General features: G+C 42.6%; 1 protein-coding gene across 1 annotated transcript in view; it reads left to right on the top strand.

Annotated features, from left to right (window-relative positions):
* The window catches only part of ARFGEF2 (ADP ribosylation factor guanine nucleotide exchange factor 2), a 104899-nt gene extending 79331 nt beyond the window's left edge, over positions 1-25568 (top strand). Inside the window, 12 exon segments of the mRNA XM_043553725.1 lie at positions 92-252; positions 2245-2375; positions 2517-2646; positions 5723-5858; positions 7882-8020; positions 8129-8183; positions 9645-9759; positions 12045-12175; positions 16267-16435; positions 17330-17468; positions 21175-21292; positions 21858-25568. Of these exon segments, the coding sequence (XP_043409660.1) occupies positions 92-252; positions 2245-2375; positions 2517-2646; positions 5723-5858; positions 7882-8020; positions 8129-8183; positions 9645-9759; positions 12045-12175; positions 16267-16435; positions 17330-17468; positions 21175-21292; positions 21858-22034 (1601 nt within the window). The 3' untranslated portion in view covers positions 22035-25568.
* The last annotated feature ends 1499 nt before the right edge of the window (positions 25569-27067 follow it).

The following is a 27067-nucleotide window of genomic DNA, read 5'->3' as shown; positions in this document are numbered from 1 at the left end:
TCACAAAAGTAACTGTCTTGGGGTGGGAGGGGGTGTTTGATCCCCATTTCTAAGTCCTGGTCTTATAAACAATGTGGCTTTGTTTCCACAGCAACTATTTTCCAGCACCATTTCCCTGCAGCCATCGACTCCTTTCAGGATGCTGTCAAGTGCTTATCAGAGTTTGCCTGCAATGCCGCCTTCCCGGACACCAGCATGGAGGCCATCCGGCTCATCCGCTTCTGTGGGAAATATGTCTCTGAGAGGCCTCGGGTACATTTTTCCTCTCCTCCCCCTTGGGCTCTGAGGGAAAAGGAATCACGGGGCAAAAAACCCTTACTCCTGGCAAAGAACTTTCCAGCTGCGCTTTCAGAAGTGCGTGTTTGCCCTCAGCTAGGCATTCAGTTCAGAATGCCGCTGTTGCTGTTTTGTGTGTATGAGGTGACTTGTTTTACCCCTACTGAACTTTTATGTAGTATTCTACTAATTGTTTTTGTGGAAAATAATAGTATTTAGCTTTGAATTTTGGCAAAGCTGAAGAAGCTAGACCTTTCTATTTGTAAGAGAACAAACCTGGGGCCCCTGAGTGGCTCAGTCGGTTGAGCGTCCGAGTCTTGATTTTGGTTCAGGTTGTGATCTCCCAGTGGTGGGAGCAAGGCCTGAGTCAGGTGTGGGGCTTGCTTGAGATTCTCTCTCTCCCTCTCCCTTTCACCTTCCCCTCTCTTGCACACGTGCTCGCTCTCTCAAAAAATAAAGCAAGAGAAAGAACAAACCTACCTCTTAAGAAAAGACATTTTAGGGGCGCCTGGGTGGCTCAGTCGGTTAAGCGGCCGACTTCGGCTCAGGTCATGATCTCGCGGTCTGTGAGTTCGAGCCCCGCGTCGGGCTCTGTGCTGACAGCTCAGAGCCTGGAGCCTATTTCAGATTCTGTGTCTCCCTCTCTCTCTGACCCTCCCCGTTCATGCTCTATCTTTCTCTGTCTCAAAAATAAATAAACGTTAAAAAAAATTAAAAAAAAAAAAAAAAAGAAAGAAAAGACATTTTACTCCCCCCCCCCAAAAAAACACGACATTTTACCATTTTGACATGACTGAGAGATCACACTTTAAAAATCATCTTTTGTTTTCTCCCAGAAATGTTCGAGTTTATTCTGTTATGTCTCGCCTTTCCAAAGAAGCCTGCTTGGTTAAACGACCATCTCAAACAGTGACATTAAGTAGAATAAGCACATCTAAACTATGATGGCTTATACAGATCCCTTCTTCAGATCTTTTCTGCGTATTGACTTATTTAGTCTCCACATCAGACCTATGAGATTGGGAATTATGTCCCCATTGTACTGGAGAGTTCACTGAAACAGAGAGAGAAATTGCCTAATGTTGGATAAGCTGAGCTGATAAAGAAATCCCATCACAGCAGACAGCACTGCTTCAAGAGTGGTTCCAGAGCAAAAGGCTCAAAATCCCAGAGGTGGGGCAGGGAGTAGGGCTTCCCACCCACACTGGGAAAGACTGCCAGCTTCTAGCTGCATGACCTTGGGCAGCTTGCTTATAATCCCGGTGCCTCAGTTAACTCATCTGTAAAGTAGGACATTTATTTGTCTCTGGCTCATGGTGTTACCGAGAGGATTGTTAATCCACATAAAGCACTGTCACAGTTCCTGATGCAAAGCAAGCCCTCAATAAAGAGCTGCTGGTGGTATTGTTTTAAGGAGTGTGTATTACAGTTATATTCCAGAAAGACCTAAGGTACGGAATCATCTTGAATACCTTTTGACCTTTAATGCTCTTTTTTTTTTTTAATGTTTATTTTTGAGAAAGAGACAGAGTGTGCGCCCAAGCAGGGGAAGGGCAGAGAGAAGTGGGGGACAGAGGATCTGAGGCAGGCTCTGTGCTGACAGCAGAGAGCCCAACACGGGGCTCAAATTCATGAACCATGAGGGAGATGCTTAATCGACTGAGCCACCCAGGTGCCCCGACCTTTGGTGCTTTTCTTAATGGAACACCTCCCACCCGCAGGACCCTCGTGATCTGCCCACTCAGCTTATTCTAAAACCCACAGAGGTCCAGAGCTTCATACGTGGAAGCTGCTCGTGTGCTCTTGGGAGAGGCTTGTGTCTGCCTCCTCCGGATTCCCGGTCCCACCCTTGCTGAGTGGATGTTTTTAGGAGGGGAAGATGTGTGGGGCCTGGAGCTTCATGTAGTTCTCTTTGACTTTCTTCCTTTGCTTGCTTGGCCTGCATCTGAGAGATGACCCTCCTTGTAGGTGCTACAAGAATACACAAGTGACGACATGAATGTGGCTCCTGGCGACCGGGTCTGGGTCCGAGGCTGGTTCCCCATCCTGTTCGAGCTCTCCTGCATCATTAATAGATGCAAGCTGGATGTTCGGACAAGGTAACCATGTCCCGGACGGTGCCCCTTCTGTCATGGAATGAGCCTCGGTCACCGGCTTAGTTGACCCGTGCTCTCCCACCGTCTTCTCTGCTCTTTTCCCCCTCACCCATTCCCTCTCTGTGCCTGGCTTTGTTCCTCCAGAGGACTCACGGTCATGTTCGAAATCATGAAGAGCTATGGCCACACCTTTGAGAAGCACTGGTGGCAGGACCTGTTCAGAATCGTGTTCAGGATTTTTGACAATATGAAACTCCCTGAGCAGCAGTCAGAGGTAGGTGATGACTAACACGGTGCCCTAGATGTGGCTAGGTGGCGTGGGGGTGGGGGAGTCTCTGCCTTTGTCTGCTGCGGGGTTGTGTCATCATCCCCATGAGGTGTGTTTCAAAATGAAAACCCCATCCTTGGAACTCTTATACCAGAAGCAACTAATGCTAAGAAACTGTCCCCATCTGAGGAAGGGTAAGGGGAGAGAGGTCACCATGGCTGGCCTGCATTACACCTTGGGCATTACACCTACCAGTTCAACAGGGCACTGCTCCTGTCTGTTCTTTGGTCTGTATCAGCTTCTCAGCAGTCAGTAAACAATGGGATGTCTCTGGTCCCTAAAAGAACCCATTTAAAACATTTTTGCGAGTGCTTGGCTGGTTCAGTCAGAAGAATGTGGATTCTTGATCTTGGAGTTGTGAGTTCAAGCCCCACATTTGGCATAGAGATTACTTAAAAATAAAATTTTAAAAAGAAAAGTTTTTAATGAAGTTACAGTTGGAGATGATGTTGGCAAATTATTAGGCTTTTTTTTTGTTAAAGGATATCTGATGCCTCTAGTTGTCATTGTTATTTATCCCCCAGGGATAGAGGGAGGAGGAGAGGATATTCTAAGACTTTTAGAAGGGAAAGAGTCACTTTCTTAACCACTTTTAGGAATACCGTTCTCTCCCTCCCCCTGGTATAAAAGCAACATAGGTTTAGTATGGAATATTGAGAATATATAGAAAACTCAGGGGCGCCTGGGTGCCTCAGTTAGTTAAGCATCCAACTTCGGCTCGGGTCATGATCTCACGGTTCATGAGATCGAGCCCCACATCAGGCTCTCTGTTGACAGTGTGGAGCCTGCTTGAGATTCTCTCTCTGCCCCTCCCCCACTCACACTCTCTCTTCTCTCTCTCTCAAGATAAATAAGCTTAAAAAAAAGAAAAGAATACGCAGAAGACTCACAATTTTACCATTCAGAAATAAGAGTTAATGTTTTGGCAAATTTCTGTCTTCTACATGGTTAAAGTATGGTTGAGGTCACAGTATAAGAGTTCAGCTTTCTAATCTTATTTTAAAATAACTTAAATTTTTCTTCCTTGTAAAACAAATCAGAATACAGAAAAACAAAGAAAACATTTGAACAGCCACTGTTCCAGCTTCCACAGGCAACCACCGTTAACCTACCTCACATTCTTCGTGTGTTTTCTTCTTTACAAAAATGGGATCCCAGCCCACACACCGTAAATTGCTTTATCAGTTTAATACCTGAGTGTTTTTTCACAACCCTAAGTCTTCTTCCATACTGTTTTTAAAAGTTGCAAACTGGGGCGCCTGGGTGGCTCAGTCGGTTAAGCGTCCGACTTCAGCCAGGTCACGATCTTGCGGTCCGTGAGTTCGAGCCCCGCGTCGGGCTCTGGGCTGACGGCTCAGAGCCTGGAGCCTGCTTCCGATTCTGTGTCTCCCTCTCTCTCTGCCCCTCCCCCATTCACGATCTGTCTCTCTCTGTCTCAAAAATAAATGTTAAAAAAAAAAAATTAAAACTCAAAAAAAAAAATTTGTTCACTTAAAAAAAAAAAAAAGTTGCAAACTGTTGGGGCACCTGGGTGGCTCAGTCAGTTAAGCACCTGACTCTTGATTTCGGCTCAGGTCCTGGTCTCATGCGTTTGTGGGATTGATCTCCATGTCAGCTATAGTGCAGAGCCTGCTTGGGATTCCCTCTCTCCCTTTCTCTCCACCCCTCCCCGCATACCCGCTCTCTTTCTCTCTCTCTTTCGAAAGTAAATAAATAAACATTAGAAAGAAGGCAGCACTGAAATGAACATTCTTTGCTGCTACCTTTGTTCTTGTTTTTTCTTTTTTCTCTTGGGACAAGTGGTATATCAGGTTTGGGGCTTACAAATTACTGAGGCTTTTGATACGTACTTTCAAGTTACTTCCAAATAAATTCGCAACCTTTATAAATTTACAGCCTTTTACATTTGAACAGTGCACAAGAGTTCCCGTTTCTCCATACCCCCTCCAACTCTTCATACCTTAATGAATTTTTTTAATGTTTATTTTTGAGAGAGAGAGCACATGTGGGGGGAAGGGCAGAGAGAGAGGGAGAGAGGGAATCCCAAGTAGGCTCCATGCTGTCAGGGCAGTGCCCAACTCGGGGCCCAATCTCACGAACTGTGAGATTATGACCTAAGCTGAAATCAAGAGCTGAATGTTCAACTGACTGAGCCACCCAGGTGCCCCCATACTTTTTTTAATCTTTGTTCATTTGATGGGCCATAAGTATCACAGTGACAAAGTTTTGTAATTGCTGGTGAGGTTGCAAACTTTTTTTCACATTGCTGATTTCACCGTTTTTTTCTTTCATGAATTGCTTTTTCACATCCTTAGCCGATCTATTGGGTTAGTTATCTTTCTCCTATTGATTTAGGAGCTTTTTAGTGTATAAGTAACATAGCATATCCTTCCGTAAATTGCAAATGCTTTTGCCCACTTTGTTATTCTCGTTTTGTTTTCATTTTAGAAAATTTTAGCTTTTAGGGAACCAAATTCATCAGTCTTTTTCCCTTATGGCTTCCACTTCTGGAATCTTGTTTTGCAATTAGCAACCCTTCCCTTTTCGATGACTTTCTAAATCTCTCTATACACTGAATACTTAAAATAGTGCCATGAAATTACCAGCGGTAAATTTTGGGTGTGAGGTATAACTTAGCACAATCTCCTACTCACTTTTTCCAAATCATTAAAGCCTTTGGTCAGTATCCCTTTGAATGACTATTAATGTCCTGACATATGTATAAACTTAATTTAGTTGCCACCTTCTTGGGCATTTGTTCATATGTGTTTTCAGTGTATAAGTGCCAGTGTGGCATAAACATCTTTATTCACAAGACTTCACCCACAGATGTTTACTGCTTTCCCTTAGGATCCACTCCTTTGGGCAGCGTGACTGCCTCCGTGGGTGTGAGCGTTGTAAAGACTGACTGTAGACACGTACTTCCAGGTTGCACAGCAGAACAGTTTTTCCCCTGAGGTAGGAGTGGGCCCATCTCACCACAAGGAGAGTAGCTTTTAAACATTACCTTGTTGTTTTTCAGAAATCCGAGTGGATGACGACAACGTGCAATCACGCACTCTATGCTATTTGTGACGTGTTCACCCAGTTTTATGAAGCTCTGAACGAAGTTCTTCTTTCTGATGTGTTTGCACAGTTGCAGTGGTGTGTAAAACAAGGTACTCTCTCCGTCTCCAGGCGTCATCCTTCTTGACGTACTTTTTAATGAGAGGTTCGTTATTTCAGTATATGAAAGCAAGAATGTAATGCCAAGGAGTACAATATATAATCAGTGAAAATGTGTATTTTTTTATTTAATAAGAACATAGAAACAATCTCAAGTCAGTTATAAAGCATTTTTTATTATTTAAAAAAAAAAATTTTTTTTAATGTTTATTTTTGAGAGAGAGAGAGAGGGAGGGAGAGAGCGCCCATGAGTGAAGGAAGGGCAAAGAGAGAGAGGGAGACACAGAATCCGAAGCAGGCTCCAAGCTCTGAGCTGTCAGCACAGAGCCTGACGTGGGGCTTGAACTCACGAACCGTGAGATCATGACCTGAACCCAAGTTGGATGCTTAACCAACTGAGCCACCCAGGTGCTCCTAAAGCATTTTTTAAAGATGGATGTAGTTATTATTATATTAAAAAAAAAGTGCCTTTAGGGGTGCCTGGGTGGCTCAGTGGGTTAAGCGTCCCAACTTTGGCTCAGGTCATGATCTTGTAGTTTGCAAGTTCGAGCCCCATGTCAGGCTGTGTGCTGGCAGCTCAGAGCCTGGAGCCTGCTTCGGATTCTGTGTTTCCCTCTCTCTCTGCCCCAACCCTGCTCACAATCTGTGTCTGTCTCTCTCAAAAATAAAACATTAAAAAACATTAAACATTTAAAAAAATTTTTTTAAAAAAAGATGTGCCTTTCTATATTATACTATGGTTTCTGCTTTTGTCGTAGTTGAAATTTTCTGTAATGTTTTTAAAATGTCCTGTGGGAGGGGCACCTGGATGGCTCAGTTGATTAAGTGTTCGACTCTTGATTTTGGCTCAGGTCATTATCTCAGAGTTCTTGAGTTCAAGGCCTCATTGGGCTCTGCACTGATAGTGTGAGCCTACTTGGGATTCTCTCTCTCTCCCTCTCTCTCTGCCCCTCCCCTGCTTGCTCTCTCAAAAATAAATAAACATTTTTTTTTTAATATATCATGGAAGTCAATATAAACAACAGCTTCATCAGTGGACATTTTTCATTTGAGTACTTATGTGTTGATTTTAGTACATCCTAGGAAGAATACCTACATAGCACATTAGACCTGGATTCTGTAGATAGTTTTGGCTTAGGACAAAGCTTAATTTCACAAAGTTTTTCAAAAAGTGATTCAGTTTTAAAATAAGTGAAAAAACAATCAATACCAGTATGGCAAAAACTGGAAGTGCAATGTTTGAGTGACTAAATTTTGAGAGACACTGATCTAATATTTCCGTCTTCTATCATTGATCACATAAGAAGCCAGTTAATTAACAAACTGACCTTTTTCCATCCCAGCAGTAAAGCTGTGATAAGTAATTTTAACTCTTGATAGCCTGTTTAACAACAAGTTATTTTTTTTATTTAAAAAAAATTTTTTTAAATTTTTATTTATTTTTGACAGAGAGAAAGACAGAGCATGAGCAGGGGAGGGACAGAGAGAGAGGGAGACAGAATCTGAAGCAGGCTCCAGGCTCTGCGCTGTCAGCACAGAGCTCAAACCCACAGACCGCGAGATCATGACCTGAGCTGAAGTCGGACGCTCAACTGACTGAGCCACCCAGGCACCCCAACAACAAAAGTTTTTCTTTTTTTATAAAAAAATTTTTTTTAATGTTTATTTATTTTTGAGACAGAGAGAGACAGAGCATGAATGGGGGAGGGGCAGAGAGAGAGCGAGACACAGAATCGGAAGCAGGCTCCAGGCTCTGAGCCATCAGCCCAGAGCCCGACGCGGGGCTCGAACTCACGGACCATGAGATCGTGACCTGAGCTGAAGTCGGAGGCTTAACCGACTGAGCCACCCAGGTGCCCCCAACGACAAAAGTTTTAACACTGTATCATTGCTTCGTTAAGTAAGAGCCTGCAAACCCTTTGTCATGTCCCCACCTCGCAAGACGAAGCATCAGTGCCCTGGTGGGAATCAAACCAGCAGCAGAAGTTTGATGATAGATGTTGCTTTATTTTGCAGATAATGAGCAGTTGGCTCGCTCAGGTACAAATTGCTTAGAAAACTTAGTGATATCCAATGGGGAGAAATTCAGTCCCGACGTCTGGGATGAAACGTGCAGTTGTATGCTGGATATCTTCAAGACAACCATTCCACACGTGTGAGTGCAGATGTGATTGTTGCTGATTCTTGCTGAGCTCAGTAGATGTCTTAAGGCTCCACATTGCCTTTCACACTGATCATTTTCCTTCTCTTGTATTCCCTTCAGTTTGCTGACATGGAGACCTGTAGGGATGGAGGAAGATCCATCGGAGAAACACTTGGTAGGGTTTTTTGTTGTCATCTTTTCTCTGATCTTGTATTAGGTAAAAAAATTAAGTAGCCCAAGGAGTTTGTGCTTTTCTGATGGGAAGTGAGCAAAAAAGGCTATAAGCTTTAGGAGTGCCTGGCTGGCTCAGTCAGTGGAGCGTGCAGCTCTTGATCTTGGGGTCGTGAGTTGGAGCCTCACTTGGGGCATGGAGATTACTTTTAAAAAAAAAAAAAGAGTTAAAAACTATGTTCATTAACACGTTTTTTTTAGAAAGTACAGAAGATAAGTCACCTCACCCAATAAAAGCCACAGTTCACATTTCTAGTTTTTACTTTGTGCGACGGCACACGTATAACCCACGCGTGTTTGAAATTCGGGTGCGCTTGGCACAGAATGTTTTACCTAACAACGTGTAAGCAGTCTTCCATGTTTTTAAATATTGTTTGAGAGCAGCCTTTTCAGTGGCTATACATTATCATATTTAGTGAATTCTCCCTTGTTGGACTCTCAGGTCTGGTGTTTGCCTGTTAGAAGTAATACTTTGGTGTAATTATCCTCATTTATTCCTCTCCTAAATAAAGAGTGCTTTCTTCCACCACCAGTGAAATAGTGATTGTTATTTTTTGTGTGAGGCCACATCAAGAAGTTCTAATTCAAGTCTCACTTTATAATATTTTGCTTTATACGGGGTTTGTGTTATTAACGTCTATTCCCAAATAACTAAAGCCATTAGATTTTAAAAGTCATTTGGAGGGCATCTGGCTGACTCAGTGGAGCATGTGACACTTAATATCAGAGTCATGAGTTCGAGCCCCACATTGGGCCTGGAGCCTACTTTAAAAAAGGGGTGGCATTTAGGATATAGCAACCTAAAAAATGAAGCACCCTATTTAAACATTTTTTGTTTGTCTTCTGTCAACTTTTTAAAAAGCTAGCTCTTGGCACTAGTGTATTTTTGAGCTTGTCCTCATTAATTGATCATATGTATTGTTAAATCATAATATGTAGAGAAATACCTTCGAAGTCAGAATAAGAAAATACGAGATTTAAAAAAAATTTTTTTTTTAATGTTTGTTTATTTTTGAGAAAGAGACAGAACGTGAGCAGGGGAGGGGAGGAGAGGAGGAGACACAGAATCCGAAGTAGGTTCCAGGCTCTGAGCTGTCAGTACAGAGCCCGATGCGGGGCTCAGACTCACGAACTGTGAGATCGTGACCTGAAGCAAAGTCAGACGCTTAACCGACTGAGCCACCCCGGCACCCCAAGAAAACGTGAAATTTTAGTGGGAGGGAGAAATAAATGAAATTTATAATGTCCCCTGTGCAGTCCAGCATGGAATGTCATTTTACTTTAGTCTAAGCAAGTCACTTACTCTCAAGTTGGGCCAGCCCCAGTGTTAAGCCGGGCACATCTCTGCCCAGGTACTCGATTGTGGATAAAGTGAACATGGTATTTCTCTCTGGCTTACTTTTAGGATGTGGATCTGGACCGCCAGTCTCTGAGCAGCATAGATAGAAATGCCTCTGAGAGAGGCCAGAGTCAACTCTCTAACCCGACCGATGACAGCTGGAAAGGTAGACCATATGCAAGTAAGGCTACTTTTTCTAGTTGTTTTCATTTATTTATTTTAAATAGGTAACACACTTATGCAATTTAAATATTTGCAAAGTACAAGAGGATAAACACGATAAGCCTTCCTTCCACCCTGTGCCTCAGTCTGCCAGTCCCTTCCTGTGGCAGCCAGTGTCACCAGCTTCTGTACGTTTCCAAAGACATTTTATCCATATATAAGAAATGCATATCCGTAAACACATATGTACGTGCACACACATACACATGAATTCTCCTGTCCTTTTTATACAAGTTAGGGAATACTATACATTGTTTTTTCAGTTAGTATATCTTCAAGATCATTCAAAATCAGTACCTTAAAAGCTTTCACATTCTTTTATACTATTTATGTTATCCAAGGATGTGGATGTACTATTGTTTGCTTAATTGGGTTTCCTACTAATGGACATTTATATTATTCCCAATCTTTGTGACGAACAGTACAACATTGAATCACTTAATGTGTGTGTCATTTGTGAGTTTATCTGTGTAATAAATTCCTAAAAATGGGATTGCTGGGTGAAGTGCACTTGCCATTTTGACAGATGATTAGATTCTTACCCCATTAATGTTGTTTCTGTTTACGTGATCTTCAGGAACACACAGGTGATATTTCATACCTTTGGAGTATTTTTAATTTGCAGTTTCCTAATTATGAGTGAAATGAGCAGTTTTTCATGTGTCTAAGATCTTTTCATGATCTGTTCGAATCTTCATTTTATATTGGCTGTTAGTCTTTATTGGTTTGGAGAAGCTTTTTATGTGTCAGAGATCCCTTTTCTGGATATGAGTTTCAGATGACTTTTATCAGTTTGTCCCACAGTGTTCTTGTGATCTATTTTACTGCCTGTGATTTTAAAAAACAGGTCTGACAGTTGCTATGCACCAGGCACAGCACTGTGTGTTTCAAATATGTGATCTCACATAATTGGTACTCTACCGTTTGAGGAGGTACTGTTGACATTTGGATCCTTGGGACCTCGCGCACTTCTGGCTGACTGAGAAACTGGAACCGTCCTGTTTCCTGGTCTGGTTGTTTTCAAGCTGTGGCCATATTGTTTTCCTTCATAGCAGCCCCACCCTCTTCTCCACATGCCAGGCTGTAGGTGTTCACACCGCTGTTAACTTCTCAACCAGTGCATTAGGCAAAGCCACACGTGCTCACCGCTATTTTTTGAAGGCATAAAACAGAAGCACCCTTGGGATCCATTGAAAAGCTACCATGTTCCTCCATATCTGCAGCTCATGCCAGTCTCTCTGTAGTAGCCAGTGAGAGAATGAACTGTGCTGCCTCATTGGCTCCAGATAAAGGATTGGCTTGTGTGGAGGAGGCACGTTTTAACTAGAACCGCTCTTGGTGCAGCAGGATGTTTATACTCTGAGAGGTGCCTGGGCCTTGAGACCCCTGTCCTTCCTCCTGGGAACGTGCCTCCAGTCTCCCATCTCAGCCTGCCCTGTGGGCAGCAGGTACAGGCTCACAGCACTTGCGTTGTTTCTCTTCTTTTTAATTTTTGGTCCAGGCTGATGTTACTGAATTGGCATGAGTCAAATGTACACGTTTTGCAACTCCACCATATTCCTCTTTAATTAAACTGATTCTACATAGAAAATTGATAGACAGACAGACATACAGAAAGACCATTTTAGTCACTTTCCAAAACTTGAGAATGACCTAACCTCATTTGACATCACTAAATGCTTTATTTAATGCTTTCAACTTCCTGATTCTATAACAATAAGTTGAATGAGGAATCTCTACTTTTATTATAGTCAAATCAACCCACACCTCCGAAGTGCCTGACATGGACCACCACTGAGCCCAGGGAGTGAGAAGACAAAGATGGAGGGAGGAGATGTTAGCTAGAGTCTAGTCAGTAGCTGCAGGTGGCAGAGAAGCTTGTCGGAAGACATGGGCCCTGCGTAGCTGACTCCTCCCCTTCAGGTCTTTGCTCAAGTATCACATTCTCGGAGAGAGCTTTCCTGACCAGCTTATTTAAACCTGAAGCCCCATCCTGATGACATCCCTACCTTGTCCCCATCCCTACCTTTGTCATCGTCATTTGACATAGGTAGACATGTGCCTTAGACTTAAGTATCTTGTTTATTTTCTGTCTCTGCCGTGGAAGCAGGGATTTTTGTCCAGCTTATTCATTGTTATGCCACAGCATCAAGGACTGTGCCTGGCATGTAGAAGGAGCTCGGTTAATACTTACTCAACACTGGCTGAATCATTATTAGGGTTAATCTTTATCATCTAATATAGATCAGAAACTGTTTGCCAGCCTCCTCATCAAGTGTGTGGTCCAGCTGGAATTGATACAGACCATTGACAACATCGTGTTCTACCCTGCAACAAGCAAAAAAGAAGATGCAGAACACATGGTTGCTGCCCAGGTAATAGGACGAGCCTCAAGGAAGACGAACTTGCCCCTGGAGAGGTTGCTCAGATGCAGTGGTGTGCTGGAGCCAGCTCGTAGATCGTGCTCATCTCTCCCCAGCCCTGTGATCAGTCACGGCATATTGGTAGCTTGAAATTGGCCACGATGAGAATATTTATACCACAGAAATCAGCAAACCCTAAAAATCAGAACTTTCTTTTTCTTTTTTTTTTTTTTTTTTTTTTAATTTCCCAGAGAGCCAGTCTACCAGCATGCCACTGCTCAGATCCCACCCTCCCCGGTGCTTCGAAAAAGAGTGTTGTTAATCACAGGCCTGTTTCACATAATTGTTGTATGGTTTAACCATAAGTAACCGAGAGAGAAAAATATATGGGTGAAGATACCACTTTTTCCTTTAGAAAGTTTACTTTTTTGTCTTGTATGTACAACCTGTTGTTCTTGGCGACGGAGGGTTGGGTGTCCAAAAGTTGAACCATAACATTACCCCATAGGTTGTAAACTTACGTGGTTCTGGGACTAACATCCTGTGAATGCCTACTCAGCCTAGGTGGGACCGGGGGCAGAGAGACCAGGCACCTCCAGCCCCGCCAGAGCCGCAGCCGCCTCCCAACCCAGCGGTGTGTTGCTAACAGATGGGTCAAGTCACGACAGGCTCCCAGTTTTTCAACAGGAGTCAGATTGAGATTTTTTTCATATAGGAAATCTCCTGTTTATTAAGTAATGTAATTACCGATGAACAGAATATATCTGTGGGCTAGATCCAGCCCAAAGGCTATCCTCCTTTTTGTTTGTTAGAGAGAGAGAGAGAGAGAGAGAGAGAGAAAGACAGAGAGAGACAGAGAGAGCAAGTGGCACAGGGACACAGACAGAGGGAGAGAGAGAATCCCAAGCAGGCTCCACGCTGTCAGTGCAGAGCCCGATGTGGGGCTCAAACTCACAAAGCATGAGATCATGACCTGAGCCAAAGTCAAGAGTCAGACTCTTTCCCGACCGAGCCACCCTGGCACCCCTGGTTTTTATTTTTTAAATGTACAGTTCGGTGTTTTGGAATATTCACAAAGTTGTACAAACATCACCCCTATCTAATTCCAGAATATTTTTGTCACCGCAAAAGGGAATGCCCTAACCATTAGCAGTCAGTCCCCTTCTCTCTTCGTCCCAGCCCTAGATAGCCTCTAATCTACCATCTGGCTCTATGGGTTTACCTAATCTGCATATTTCATATTAATAGAATCCTATAATACATGAGCTTTTGTGTCCAGCTTCCTTCACTTAGCATAACGTTTCCTGAGTTCATCCGTGTTGTAGCATGTGACATCCACGTTGTTATATGTATACAGATGTGTGTGTACGCGCATATGTATGTGTGTATATATATGTCTATAATATTCCATTGTACAGCTGTTCCACATTTTATTTATCCTTTCATCAGTCGATGGACATTTGGATTGTTTCCATTGCCTGGCTATTGTGAATAACAGTGCTGTGAACATTTGTATATGAGTTTTTATGTGGACATGTTTTTAATTCTCTTGAGCTTGTACCTAGGAGTGGAATTTCCAGGTGACACCATAACTCTATGCCTACCTTTCTGAGGAAGCGCCAGACCGTTTTCTAAAACAGCTGGACTATTTTACCCTACCATCAGCAATTGATGAAGGCTCTAATTTTCCACATCCTCATCAATGGTTGTTATTGTTCTTTTTTCTTTTCTTTTTTTTTTTTTTTTTTTTTTTTTGTAATTATCACAGCCATCCCAGTGAGTGTGAAGTGGTATCTCATTGTGATTTGGATTCCCATTCCCCTAGTGACTAATGACCTTGAACAGCTATCTTCTGTGTTGATTGGTTCATTTGTATTTTGGGGGAGATGTCTTTTCAAATCACGTACCCACTTTTAAATTGGAGTATTTATCTTTCGGCCATTGAATTATATGAGTTTTTATATATTCTGGATACTAGCCACTTATCAGATACAACTATTTTCTCCCATTCTGTGCATTGTCTTTTCAGTTTCTTGATGGTGGCCTTTGAAGCACCAAAACTTAATTTTAATGAAGTTCTGAATTACTATTTTTACTTGAGTCCTTGTACTTTTAGTGTTATATCTGAGAAAGCATGGCCTGATTCAAGGTCACAGAGATTAGGCCCACGGTTTCTTTTAAGAGTTTTATAATTTTAGCTTTTACATGTAGGTGTTTGATCCATTTTTTAGTTCATTTTTGTGTATAATGGGAAATAGGAGATCATCTTTTTTTTTTTTTTTTTTTTTTTTAACACGTGGACATCCCCAGTTGTCCCAGCACCATTTATTGTAAAGACTGTTTTCTCCCCAGTGAATTGTTCTGGCATGCATGTTGGAAATCACTTAATCCTAAATATAAGGATTTATTTCTGGGTTCTCAGTTCCGTTCCACTGACCTGTATGTCCGTCTTTATACCAATACCACCACACTGTCTTGAATGAAATCAAAGTGTGAGTCTTCTAACTTTGCATTTCTTTTTTCAACCTTGTTTTGGCTATTCTGTGTCAGTTGTGTTTCCACATGAATTTAGGATCAGCTTGTAAATTTCTAAAAGGTAGTAATCTGGGGCGCCTGGGTGGCTTAGTCAGTTGAGCGACCGACTCCAGCTCAGGTCATGATCTCACGGTTTGTGAGTTCGAGCCCCGCGTCAGGCTCTGGGCTGACAGCTCAGAGCCTGGATGGAGCCTGCTTCGGATTCTGTGTCTCCCTCTCTCTCTGCCCCTCCCCCACTCATGCTCTCTCTCTCTCTCTGTCTCAGAAATAAACAAACGTTAAAAAAAATTTTTTTAAATAAATAAAAGGTAGTAATCTGGGATTTTGATAAGGATTGCATTGAATTCATAGATCAATTTAGGAAACATGGCCAACTCCATTTTTCATTAACCTCCGGCTTATAAGAAGGATAGATCCATTCTATTCTTAGAATGCTCAACAAATATAAAATCCCTAATTATGTCTCACATTTTAGGCAACATGTTTGATAAAAATGTCTAGCATTTTGTACCTATTTTTATGTTTTTTTCCCTTCACATTTGTAAACAAAGTTGAAGCTAAAGATGCCACTCAGGCTTCACTTAGCAGTTTCTTTGTTGTTGCTGTTAAGTTTATTTTATTTTGAGAGAAAGCACGTGAGTGGGGCGGGGGGGGGGGGAGGGGCGGAGAGAATCCCAAGCAGGCTCTGTACCATCAGTGGACAGCCCAACATGGGGCTCGAACCCCTGAACCATGAGATCAAGATCTGGGTCAAAACCAAGGGTTGGATGCTCAACTGATTGAGCCAGCCAGGCCCCCCAGTTTCGGTCTTTCAATAAGTATGGTTTGAGACTCACACCTTCTATGACATACAGTACAGTTTGACTTTCTCATGTTCCAATCTCATTATAAAATACAAATAAAATAGGGGCACCTGGGTGGCTCAGTCGGTTGAGCGTCCAGCTTCGGTTGAAGTCATGATCTCACAGCCCGTGAGTTCAAGCCCCAAGTCAGGCTCTGTGCTGACAGCTCAGAGCCTGGAGCCTGCTTCTGCTTCTGTGTCTCCCTCTCTCTCTGACCCTAACCCACTCGCATTCTGTTTCTGTCTCTCTCAAAAATAAATAAACATTAAAAAAAAATAAAAAAATAAAATAAAAATGAATAAAAGAGGAGGAGCACCTGGCTGGTTCAGTCTGAGGGACGTGCGACTCTTGATCTCGGGCTTGTGAGTTTGATCCCCACGTTGGGTATAGATATTACTTAAAAATAAAGTCTTTAAAAAATTGTTTCTTTGATAAGTAGAGGACCGTGCAGTCCTATTGTGAAATAACTGGAGAAGTACTTGTGTTCGTGCAACGAAGACAGTACCGACAGAACGGACACTCGGGCCAGCAAAGCCTGACGTCACACAAGAGCTCGGCGTAATTCTCCCCCCTGCCCCTGCCGGTGAACAGAGTGTAAAGGGGAGACATTCAGGGTGGTGAGGAATGAAGTGTGTGTATGACTTGTGGCGAGTAATGACTGCCTCGATGTGATGCCATGGTGTCCAAAACCACCCTCACTTAGCTCTCCCACCCTCCCCTCTCTAGCAAGACACGCTGGATGCAGATATCCACATAGAGACAGAGGACCAGGGCATGTATAAGTGCATGTCTTCCCAGCACCTCTTCAAGCTGCTGGACTGCTTGCAGGAGTCCCATTCGTTCTCAAAGGCCTTCAACTCCAATTACGAGCAACGGACTGTCCTGTGGCGAGCAGGTAAGGCCACACAGCAGATGGGACAGGTGGCCACACCGGCCACCACCCTAAAACATGGAAGCCCTTGGGAAACTCCTGATACTTGTACACTTAGCTGGAATAACTTGGCAGATAATTTTCATGCTTGAGGGAAAAAGAAGGAATGCTGGGTACATTCCATCCCGGTACCAGGAATTCCAGGAATACTGCCTGGCACGCGGGGGGATTTTCAGTAAGTATCTGGTGGAAAAGTGAATTCATAGAGACCAGAACTGATCTAGCAAATCAAGGTAAAATTATGTAGTTAAATATTTTTGTATCAAAAATTGTGGTGGTCTAGGAGAAACAGAAAAGCATTCAGACATTTTCTGAGGCTTTTAGGGGTTCTCCTTCCCACCTCCAAAAATAAATACATAAACTCTGGAGGTGATACAGAGATACATATAGATACATACACAGATTTATATAGATACATTTATATGTAGATAGGTATGCATGCATGGTGCCAGTGAGAGTCTCATTTTGTGAACTTTGCACAAAAGTGAGACTTTATATAATTTTTGTATTGTTACTGTTACTGGGTAACCATTCATTTTCTTCCCAAATGCTTATTTTAATCCACAGTTTTATAATACTGTTTTCCTTTATGACTTTAACAGATCTAGGTATTTTATGCCTTTGCCTGTAATAAGGCTTTGCTTGTGAGAGTTGTTTACGTATCTCTGTGGCTGACCGGTACTGCCTTGTTTAAGAAAATGTGTTTAAGAGTAATGTTATATGTCAGCTAGACTTCAGTTAAAAAGAAGGTGAGATGTTTCAGTGCTCTTTCCCTAAGGTAACTAGATTAGGTTCCCGCATGACTTCTCAGTCTTATCCTAGAAGTGTGCACTGTTTATCTGACTGTCTAATCTCTAGGTTTTAAAGGCAAATCTAAACCCAATCTTCTAAAGCAAGAAACCAGCAGCCTGGCCTGTTGTTTGAGGATCCTGTTTCGGATGTATGTTGACGAGAACCGCAGGGATTCCTGGGATGAAATCCAGCAGCGACTTTTAAGGTAAGAAGATTGGTTCCTGATTAAATGTCTTATCTGTAAAACACAAACTGCATCACAATAATACTCTGAATTGAAAAGAATAAGAAAAAACATATACATGCTGACACCCTCACAAACTGCTTTTCTTTTTTTGTGTTTTCTATTTGCTGATGCTTTTTTTTTTTTTTTTTAACGTTTTATTTGAGAGAGCGCAGGCAGGGAAGGGGCAGAGAGGGGAGGACGGAGGATCTGAAGCGGGCTCTGTGCTGACAGCAGCGAGCCTGTTGTAGAGCTTGAACTCATGAACCTTAAGATCATGACCTGAGCTGAAGTCGGATGCTCAACCGACTGAGCCACCCAGGTGCCCCTTTGCTGACACTTCTACTTCACTTTTCTTAATGCCCTGAGGAGGGTGGGGCCTCATTTCTTTCATTTATAGGTTGAGAGGGGGCGAGAGAGAGAGAGAGAGAGAGAGAGAGAGAGAGAGAGAGTGAGAATCTTAAGCAGGCTCCCCATTCAGCGTGGGGCTCAATCCCACAACCCTGGGATCATTACCTGAGCTGAAATCAAGAGTCAGACGCTCAACCGACTAAGCTACCAGGTGTCCCTCATTCATAAATTTCTTAAGGCACAAAAACATGGGCAGTACAAAGTACTCCGAGTCAGCAGGTCCCGAGTGAAGTCCTGACTAAGTCCTCTTTAGGGCAATGTCCACTTAAACCTCCCACCCTTCCTTCTTCCCAAGAAGCATGTGTTGGAATCCTGTGGATACCAGGGTGTCCTGACTTAGATTATGCAGAAACGCAGCCTTGAGGAGATGGGGGGTGGCACTGAGAGTCCCAGACAGAAAAGTAGACGTTTGAGGGGCTCCTGGGCGGCTCAGTTGGTTAAGTGTCTGGCTTCGGCTCAGGTCATGATCTCACGGTTCGTGACTTCAAGCCCCGCATCAGGCTCTGTGCTGACGGCTCAGGGCCTGGAGCCTGCTTCGGATTCTGTGTCCCTCTCTCTCTCTGCCCCTCCCCTGTTCATGTTCTGTCTCTGTCTCAAAAATAAGTAAAACATTAAAAAAATTAGAAAAGTAGACGTTCGCCACCCAGCATCTTGTGAGCAAGACACCATGTCTGCGCCCCCTATTCACTCCTTTATGATTTCAGATCATTAGCTTGTGGTGCTGGCAACCACGAAAGGATGTGTATTCTCCTGCACTGCTAGGAGGAGTGTACAGTGAGGGGATTTTTCTAGAAAGCAGGTGGCATTAAAATCAGGAACGTGAAAATGTTCAGTGCCTTTCTTTGGCACAGTAATTCCACTGTCATGGAATCTAAAATGTCTTAGAGGGGTGCCTGACTGGCTCAGTCTATAGAGCGTGCGACTCATGATCTCAGGGTTGTGAGTTCGAGCCCCACTTTGGGCATGGAGATTACTTACAAAACAATTTTTTTTTAAAAAAGAAATTTTGTTAGAAATAGAAACCGGGATTCCCACAAAGAACTCTTCACTGCAGACTTACTTATAAAGAGAAGAAATATCGGGTGCCTGGCTGGCTCAGTTGGTAAAGCATGAGACTTTTTTTTCTTTTCTTTTAATATTTTAAAGTAATCTCTCATGAGTTCACTCTCATGAGTCCCCATGTTAGGCATAGATTACTTTTTAAAAATTAAAAATACGAAAATAAGAGAAGAAATTTAAAACAGCTCAGCTATAGAATGGATAACTAAATTACAGTCTATCCTATGGTAGACTATTATGCAGACATTGAAAATGAAGTTTTACAGAATAATTTTCCAGAATGTGGGAATGTGCTCATGATACAAGTTTCACCACAAAACAGGATGTAAAACCATATAGATCTGATTTTTCAGCAATGTTTTTTAAATATCACAGACAAAAAGACTAGAAGGAAATAGGACAATATTTTGATATATGTCCCTTAGGATGATGGAATTACAGGTATTTTTTTCTCCTTTATAATTTTTTGCACTTTTCGTTCATCATAATTATAGAGACACCAATAGCTCATATTAACTTAAATCAAGCTCAAAGGATAATTATCTACATAGTCTCATAAAGTTTCTGTAAAGGAGATAAATTTGCAATTTCTAGCATGACATTTTTTTTTAAGTAGTCTCTACCTCTAGTGTGGGGCTTGAACTCACAAGTTTGAGTCACATGCTCCACCAACTGAGCCAGCCAGGCACCCCAGCATAACATGTGTTTTGAAAGTAGCACTTGTAGGGCACCTGACTGGATCAGTTGGTTAAGCCTCTGGCTCTTGATTTCAGCTCAGGTCTTGATCTCACAGTTCATGGGATTGAGCTCCATGTTGGGTTCTGCACTGACAGTGCAGAGCCTGCTTGGGATTCTCTCTCTGCCCCGCCCCCTCAAAAATAAACTGAAAGAAATAATAACCAAAAAGTTAAATAAAAGTAGCATTTGTGGGGCACCTAGCTGGCTCAGTTGGTAGAGCATGCTACTTTTGATCTCGTGGTTGCAAGTTCAAGCCACATGTTGGGGGTAGAGATTACTTTAAAAAAAAAAAAAGTAGTGGGGTGCCTGGGTGGCTCAGTCAGTTAAGCGTCCAACTTTAGCTCAGGTCATGATCTCATGGTTCATGGGTTCGAGCCCGGTGTTGGGCTCTATGCTGACCGCTCAGAGCCTGAAGCCTGCTTCAGATTCTGTGTCTCCCTCTCTCTTTGCCCCTCCCCTGCTTGTGCTCCCTCTCTCTCAAAAATAAACAAACATTAAAAAAAAAAAAAAAAAAGCAATTATATGTGACAGGAGAAGAGAAAGGCAGTGTGTAGCCAGCTGTGGATGATAGGCTCTATGTTCATTGTGCACAAATGCTGATTGGGCCCTCTTCTCTGAGCAGGCCCTGAGCTATGCTAACATTCAACACACCAGTCTCATTTAATCTTTACCACAGTCCCTTGAGTTGGGTACAGTTATTTATCCCTGTTTTATAGCTTTGCCCAAGATGGCATAGCCAGAAGCCAGAGCAAGTGCCCAGCAAATAAATACTCATTGCCAGAATGAAGAGTTTTCCACTACATGGGGCACCTGGGTGGCTCAGTCAGTTGGGCATCTGACTCTTGATTTCTGCTCAGGTCATGATCCCAGGGTCGTTGGATGGAGCCTGGCATCAGGCTCTGTGCTGAGCATGGAATCTGCTTAAGATATTCATTCATTCATTCATTTTCTCTCTCTCTCTCTCTCCCTCCCTCCCTCTCCCTCTCCCTCTCCCTCCCTCTCCCTCTCCCCCTCCCTCTCCCCCTCCTCCTCCCGCTCTCCCTCTCTCCCGCTCTCCCTCTCTCCCTCTCTCCCGCTCTCCCTCTCTCCCTCTCTCTCCCCCCACCCCCGCTTCCTCTCTCCCTCCCTCTGCCCCTCTTCCCCACTCACATGCTGTCTCTAAAATTAAAAAAAAAAAAAAAATTCTCTAGTAAAATGTGAGAGGTTAATCTTGTGGGTTTTTAAAAAAAATTTTTTTAATGTTTATTTATTTTTGAGAGAGAAAGAGAGTGTGAGTAGAGGAGGGGCGGAGAGAGAGGGAGACACAGAATCTGAAGCAGGCTCCAGGCTCTGAGCTGCACAGAGCCCCACACGGGGCTCAAACCCACCAACCGTGAGATCATGACCTGGGCTTAAGCCGGATGCTTAACCGACTGAGCCACCCAGGCGCCCCGAGGTTAATCTTGGGTTTGATGTGCCTCCCTGTTTCCGACTCTTCTAGCGTGTGCAGTGAGGCCCTTGCCTATTTCATCACCGTGAATTCGGAAAGCCATCGGGAGGCCTGGACAAGTCTTCTGTTGTTACTTCTAACAAAAACCCTCAAAATAAACGATGACAAGGTATAAACCAGGAAACTCTAATGTCTCCACTAGGACATAGGTTTGGGTTGGCATTTTACTCAGAATTTCAAGACTGTTTTTCTCAATTCTTCTAAGGATGGTTGCATAACTAGCACCATTCTAGATGCATTGGAGAAAAGTTAATTCATGACAGACAGTGATGCTGTGGCCCATTGGGGCTCTTTCTCTCCAAGAAGCCCAGTTGAGAAAGGCTGATGTTGAGACCGTCCATGCGGCTATTAAACAGCAGCAGTGATTATCAGTGCGGCTGTGTTGGAAGAGAGGGTGGCGATTGTGAAGCAGTGGTTCAGAGCTGGGAATCTGCCTTGCTAAAATGAAAGTTGACTTCGGCAGCAAAGCTGTCCCCCAAATAATTTGTGTTTGGAGTTAAACGTAATTAAGAGACATTCTAATTTGCAAATTTCTCACATCAACTTTTTAATAGCAAGAAAAACCACCAGAATCTTGCAAGAAGTTCCAGGGTGAGATGAATACTCTTGGCAAAGTAGTGCCAGAAAAAATAGCTCCCTGTCTAATTCTCTCTCTCCTTCTCTCCCACCTCAAGTTTAAAGCACACGCTTCTATGTACTACCCCTACTTGTGTGAAATTATGCAGTTTGACCTCATCCCCGAGCTCCGAGCAGTCCTGCGCAAGTTCTTCCTGCGGATAGGCGTTGTGTATAAGATCTGGATTCCAGAAGAGCCGTCACAGCTACCGGGAACACTGTCACCAGTGTGGTAGCCCCGGCCCCGGCGGGCCACTGCTGCAGCTCTGCAGAACGCTCACCATGCCACCTCTGCCTGGCACATCTCGTGAAGGGTCAGATCTTAGAAACGAGGAGTCGGCCTCTGGGAGCTCAGAACAGCCTGGAGGAAGCCGGCCACTGTGCTGGCCCCATCGGTCCCTGACTAAGACGTTGTGCCGTTTCATTAAAGTGTTGCATACCCAGTTAACACAGTAGGTGGGGAGTCTGTTTCCTCTCCGTCATTCCATTTTACTGATTAAACTGTCAAACCTGTCACTGCACATGTGGTCATTTCCTAGCAGAGTCCCACGATTGGCTGTCCGTGTTTTGTCCGAGGAAGTTGCTCTCCTTGAAAACACTGAACATAGCTGTATAGGTTTGTGATTATTAGAGAGTATGTTAATAAAATTTCTTGTTGTAATGGCTAAGTGCCACCTAAAATATGCTGGATTTTTTGTTGTTGTTTGAGCGTGTTGGAGAATTTTGAGTGTTTTTGTCAGTTGTGAGTCAGCTGTAGTTTAATTAGTTTGGAGAAAGTTAGTGGGGAAAAGGGTTGTTGCTTTTTTTTTTTTCTGTTTTGTTAACGTCTGAGTGATTTTTAAATTACTTTATGAAAAGATATTATTGAAAATTTCATTGACAGCAGAGTTTAGTAATTAAGTTAGAAGTAAGAGCTTGCAAGGTTAAAAAACAAAAACAGGTAGTGCCTCCTGGCTCTCCCTTTTTGAGTAACTTGGGGAGAAAACGTCTGTAGGAAAAAGTAAAAAATGTAACGAAGATGATTAGCCTTCCTTTGAAATAAGTATTTGTGGATGGGTATTAAAATTTCCAGAATGCATTGTCCATCTCACACATTGAAACCTAATCTATGAAGTAGTAACAAAAATGAAGTAGTAATTTAACAGAGTTAATTTATATTTGAGTAAACCTTTTATTTTTACCTCAGAACAGCGCGTGTACCAATTGTTAGCGTCCCTGCTGTGCACAGTCCCTGTTAAAGGGTCCTCGAGAGGGACGGTGGCTGTGCGTAACAGGGGTCGTCTGTGAACCTTGAGTCGTTGACCCGGAGTAGGCCTGTGCTGTTGTGGGGCCAGCACAGCTGAACTGTGACCGCGGCAGGAGATGGCCCGTGCCCAAGTGCTTCCGTCAACTTGAGCTCAGGGGCTGCGTTCTTTGGGAAGGGTGGACTCTGGGGGTCCTCCCTGTGTTGGTGAAGTCGCAGTACCCCTCACCGCAGTTAGAACGGAGTCCTGACGCGGCAGCTTCTGTAAAGGTTTGCAGTACACAGGCAGGGCCTGACGCCTGCAAGCAGTCTGTTTGGAAGCTGAATTTATTCTGAGTCAGCGAGGAAGAGGACACACGCTTCACTCTGCCCCCTCATCCAGTGCTCACCACAAGCCGCACTCAGCATTAGAAAAAGCGTTACACAGAGTCATTAAAACATTCAGACTTCTACCTATGCCCTCTCGTCCTGTAAATTGGGTTGTATTGATGTCAACTCTGGTGCCTTAGAAGTTAGCAAGTTGGGAAACTATCTAAAATCAGCTATGTTTTCTTTATAGAGAAGGATTTCTGGTGCTTTTGTTTACTAAGAGACCGGTTTCTTCAACGTTTTTTGTTTGTAACAGCCTTGAGAAATGTCTGGTTTGGGCCAGCAGTACTTTTTTTTTTTTTCTTTCCCCCAAAGTATTTTAATTTCTCTACCAAAGAAAAAAAGAGCAGGTTTAGGTTTTTATGTTATTCACATACATTAGAGAAGAGGAGCTGTATAATTTAGGAGGAAGGGACCGTGGGAGAGTATCTTACTGTGAATGGAAAATATTAGCACCTTTGACTTACCTGTCCTGAAATCCATGACATCTTTACGCCGCAGCACGGAACCTGTGTTCTAGACCCATCCCTGGTACTGTAGCCCGTCACAGCCTCAACAAGTCCGTGCCATCATCCGCCTTTGTACTAAAAGTACACACAGGAACGCGCGTGTCCCTTCGTACTTCTGTTTTCTGTACCATATCGCCGCGTTCCCGACTGGAGACTTTTCCTTTCCTTCTGGGGTTCCCGTGTGACATTTTCTTCATCATCTCTGACTGCATCACCAGTCATTTTTGCCTCCTTTTGCAGAGCAGGAAATGTTTGAGCGCATTTTGTTACATGCTGAAACACTCAGCCTTGGAGTTCTTTTAAACTTTGTCTTTTAAAAGATTGGATTCTCTGAATGAGGCATTTGAATTGTACCAGCACGGACCTTTTGAAAACAGGGATGTAAAACCATTTGGGGTAGCTTTTCTCGTAGGGGGCCCGTGACATACAGAGGAATTCCTTACCTCTACTAATAAGCCATTCAGCCTAAATTCTATTTTGTGAATCAGTCTGTTCTATCTCATGGTAAACGTGGCTTGTGCCACTCAAACACTAGTGAAAAGAGTGCGTATAACTCTGCAGCACCGGGCCAGGACGCCGTTCACAAAGTTAGAGAAGATGGAGCATTTCCAAGGCCTTATTTCTTTCTCAGAATGCTTTAAGTATTGATTATATGTGCTGGGTCTCTAGAGAAGTTTTGTTTGTTATAATACTGCTACTTTGAGCAATTTTGTTTTCTCTTCATTGTCCTTTAGGGCAATCACCAGCTCTGGCATCGTAACAACAAACGGTGGATGGGAAATTTGATTCCTAATCTGCATCTTGAGAGTCAAATACACCTTTTCCCTGTTACTCGTCACATACAACCAAAGAACTACATTATGGAAATTGTATGATAATATCTGGAAACACAACCTTTTCCTCTGACAGATGACTTTTATACAACATGCAAAAAAAAAAAAAAAACAAACAAACAACAACAAACCTAAACCTTTTTGTTGTTCTTTTGTCATTATGGCTATACATTTCGTAGCCGTCACAGTTCTTGAAGGAACCTGCTGACAGATCCAAGTATGAGCACCCCATTCAGATGTCTGCTGTTACGATGCAAACGGATATTGGCTGAGACAGAAGCTAGATCCTTAGTACCACGTTTTCTGAGTTCTGTTTTACCATTTCTGTTAAAGTAGAAATAGCTTGAACTCCTGTGAAATCCTAGAGTTTTGCTATCAGCAGCTTTGTAGTTTGAGAAACAAAGAAACCAAAGCTGAATATTTAAAAGAATGATTATATCTGGAAATCCTTGCTCTCAAAGACACTCATCAAAGGTGTAGTTTTTCTCAGTGTTCTAATTTTTAAAAAATTTTATCTTCATATTTGCATCAAATGTTTCTTTATGTGCAAAAATGTGTTTTACCTCCTTAAAATGCCTAAAAAGTTAGTTAATAGCTACTTTTGTTTAATCTATACATGATGATTAAGTGCATTTAATATTGGTAATTTAATGAAAAGCATTCCTTGCCCAATGGATGTATACATTTTTGAAAGAATAAGCCGAATTATATAATATGAAATGCTATGTAAAGTTTTCTATGTAAAAATATTATGTATAATACTGTTAAAATCCCATGCTTTAATCAGGTGATAAATCAATAAAGTTTTAAAAAATAGAGCTGTTTTTAATATAGTAATTTATATAAATATATCAATTTATATAAATATATATATTTATATATATCAAGCTATAGTTTTGGGTTCATTTGTAATTATGGCAGCTGTAAGCATGTAGTTCGCAATTGGTGGTAAAACTTGGCCTCAGTAATTAACAAAAATAATTTTTAATGGAGAATATTAACAGTGGGTTTTAATTATTTTAAGTAAGGTTCTCTTCTTACTCCTTCCCTCCCCATGAAAGAGGGGAAAATCCAGTCATGAGAAGATTCTTATTTATCTCTTGAATTCGCTTTAACTCATTAGTTTGAACAGTGGGTTCCCAAGAGAAGACAGAAGTCTCCTCTTGCTGCCGTTGAGGGGCAAGATTACAAAGGAAGACTCACAGGGTAGCCAACTTGGGCACTGAGTGGGATACAATTCTAAGGTTCACAGAGGTTGCCAACATAGGAGGACATGGCTTGGCTTTAGTGCTTCTGAATTCAGAATATTCTTTCTGAAATATTCTAAAATTGTAAATGACTATTGTACTTAAAATATTCCCCTGAAATCGACCAATACTTTTGCATCTTTATTAATTGATTGGAGTAAAACTGCGACTCTCTGTGGTCCTACATTTCAGGTGCTTCCAGTAAAGAACAAAAGGAAAAGGTTTCCAAAGCATCATTATCTCTCCACAGCAGATGGTGCCTGGGTTTTATCTAGAGCAGTCGTTTTCAACCTACTGCCAATCACTAGTTTTCAGTTCTGTCCCCAAGAGGCACTCGAGACACTTGGCAATGGCTGGAGACATTTTGGGTTGTCACAGCAGGAGAGAGGTGGGTAGGATGCTGCTAACCAACCCCCACCGCAAGGAATTACCATCCCCAAGGGCTCTCTCTGTCTCTCTCAAATAAACTTTAAATAAATACCAGCCTCAAGGTCTAACTGGTGCTAAGGTTGAAAAACCCTGAACTAAATCGACTCAGTCTAACAGGGTTTCCTCGGCGTGGTGGTGTAAACCCAAAAGTCCATCTGTGGCAGACCCTTTCAGCTTTCTTTGGCCTTATTTTAAAACGTCACTTCTGCTTACCCAGTTTAGAAAGGAGGGCATGCTGAGGTCACTGGTCGAGGAAGGGCCAACTCCACTTTATTTATTTAAAGTGCTACTTATTTAAGCATTTTGAAAGGTAATTTCAGCATTATGTTGCATTTGTAACCGTGCCAACAGACTGGAACATGTTTGAGGCAAAAGTACGTTTTCTTTTTCAAAGGACCAGAGTGGTTCCCTAGAGATTTTGTTTTTGTTTTTGTTTTCATGTTTGTTTATTTATTTATTTATTTATTTATTTAGAGGGAATCCCAATGCGGGGCTCGGTCTAATGAACCGTGAGATCATGACCCGAGTCGAGTCAAAATCAAGAGCTGGATGCTCGGGGCACCTGGGTGGCTCAGTCAGTTAAGTGTCCGACTTCAGCTCAGGTCATGATCTCACAGTTCGTGAGTTCGAACTCCCCAC

Source organism: Prionailurus bengalensis, chromosome A3, assembly GCF_016509475.1.
Source record: "Prionailurus bengalensis isolate Pbe53 chromosome A3, Fcat_Pben_1.1_paternal_pri, whole genome shotgun sequence".
Taxonomy (NCBI): domain Eukaryota; kingdom Metazoa; phylum Chordata; class Mammalia; order Carnivora; family Felidae; genus Prionailurus; species Prionailurus bengalensis.
This window is presented reverse-complemented; position numbering and strand designations above follow the sequence as displayed.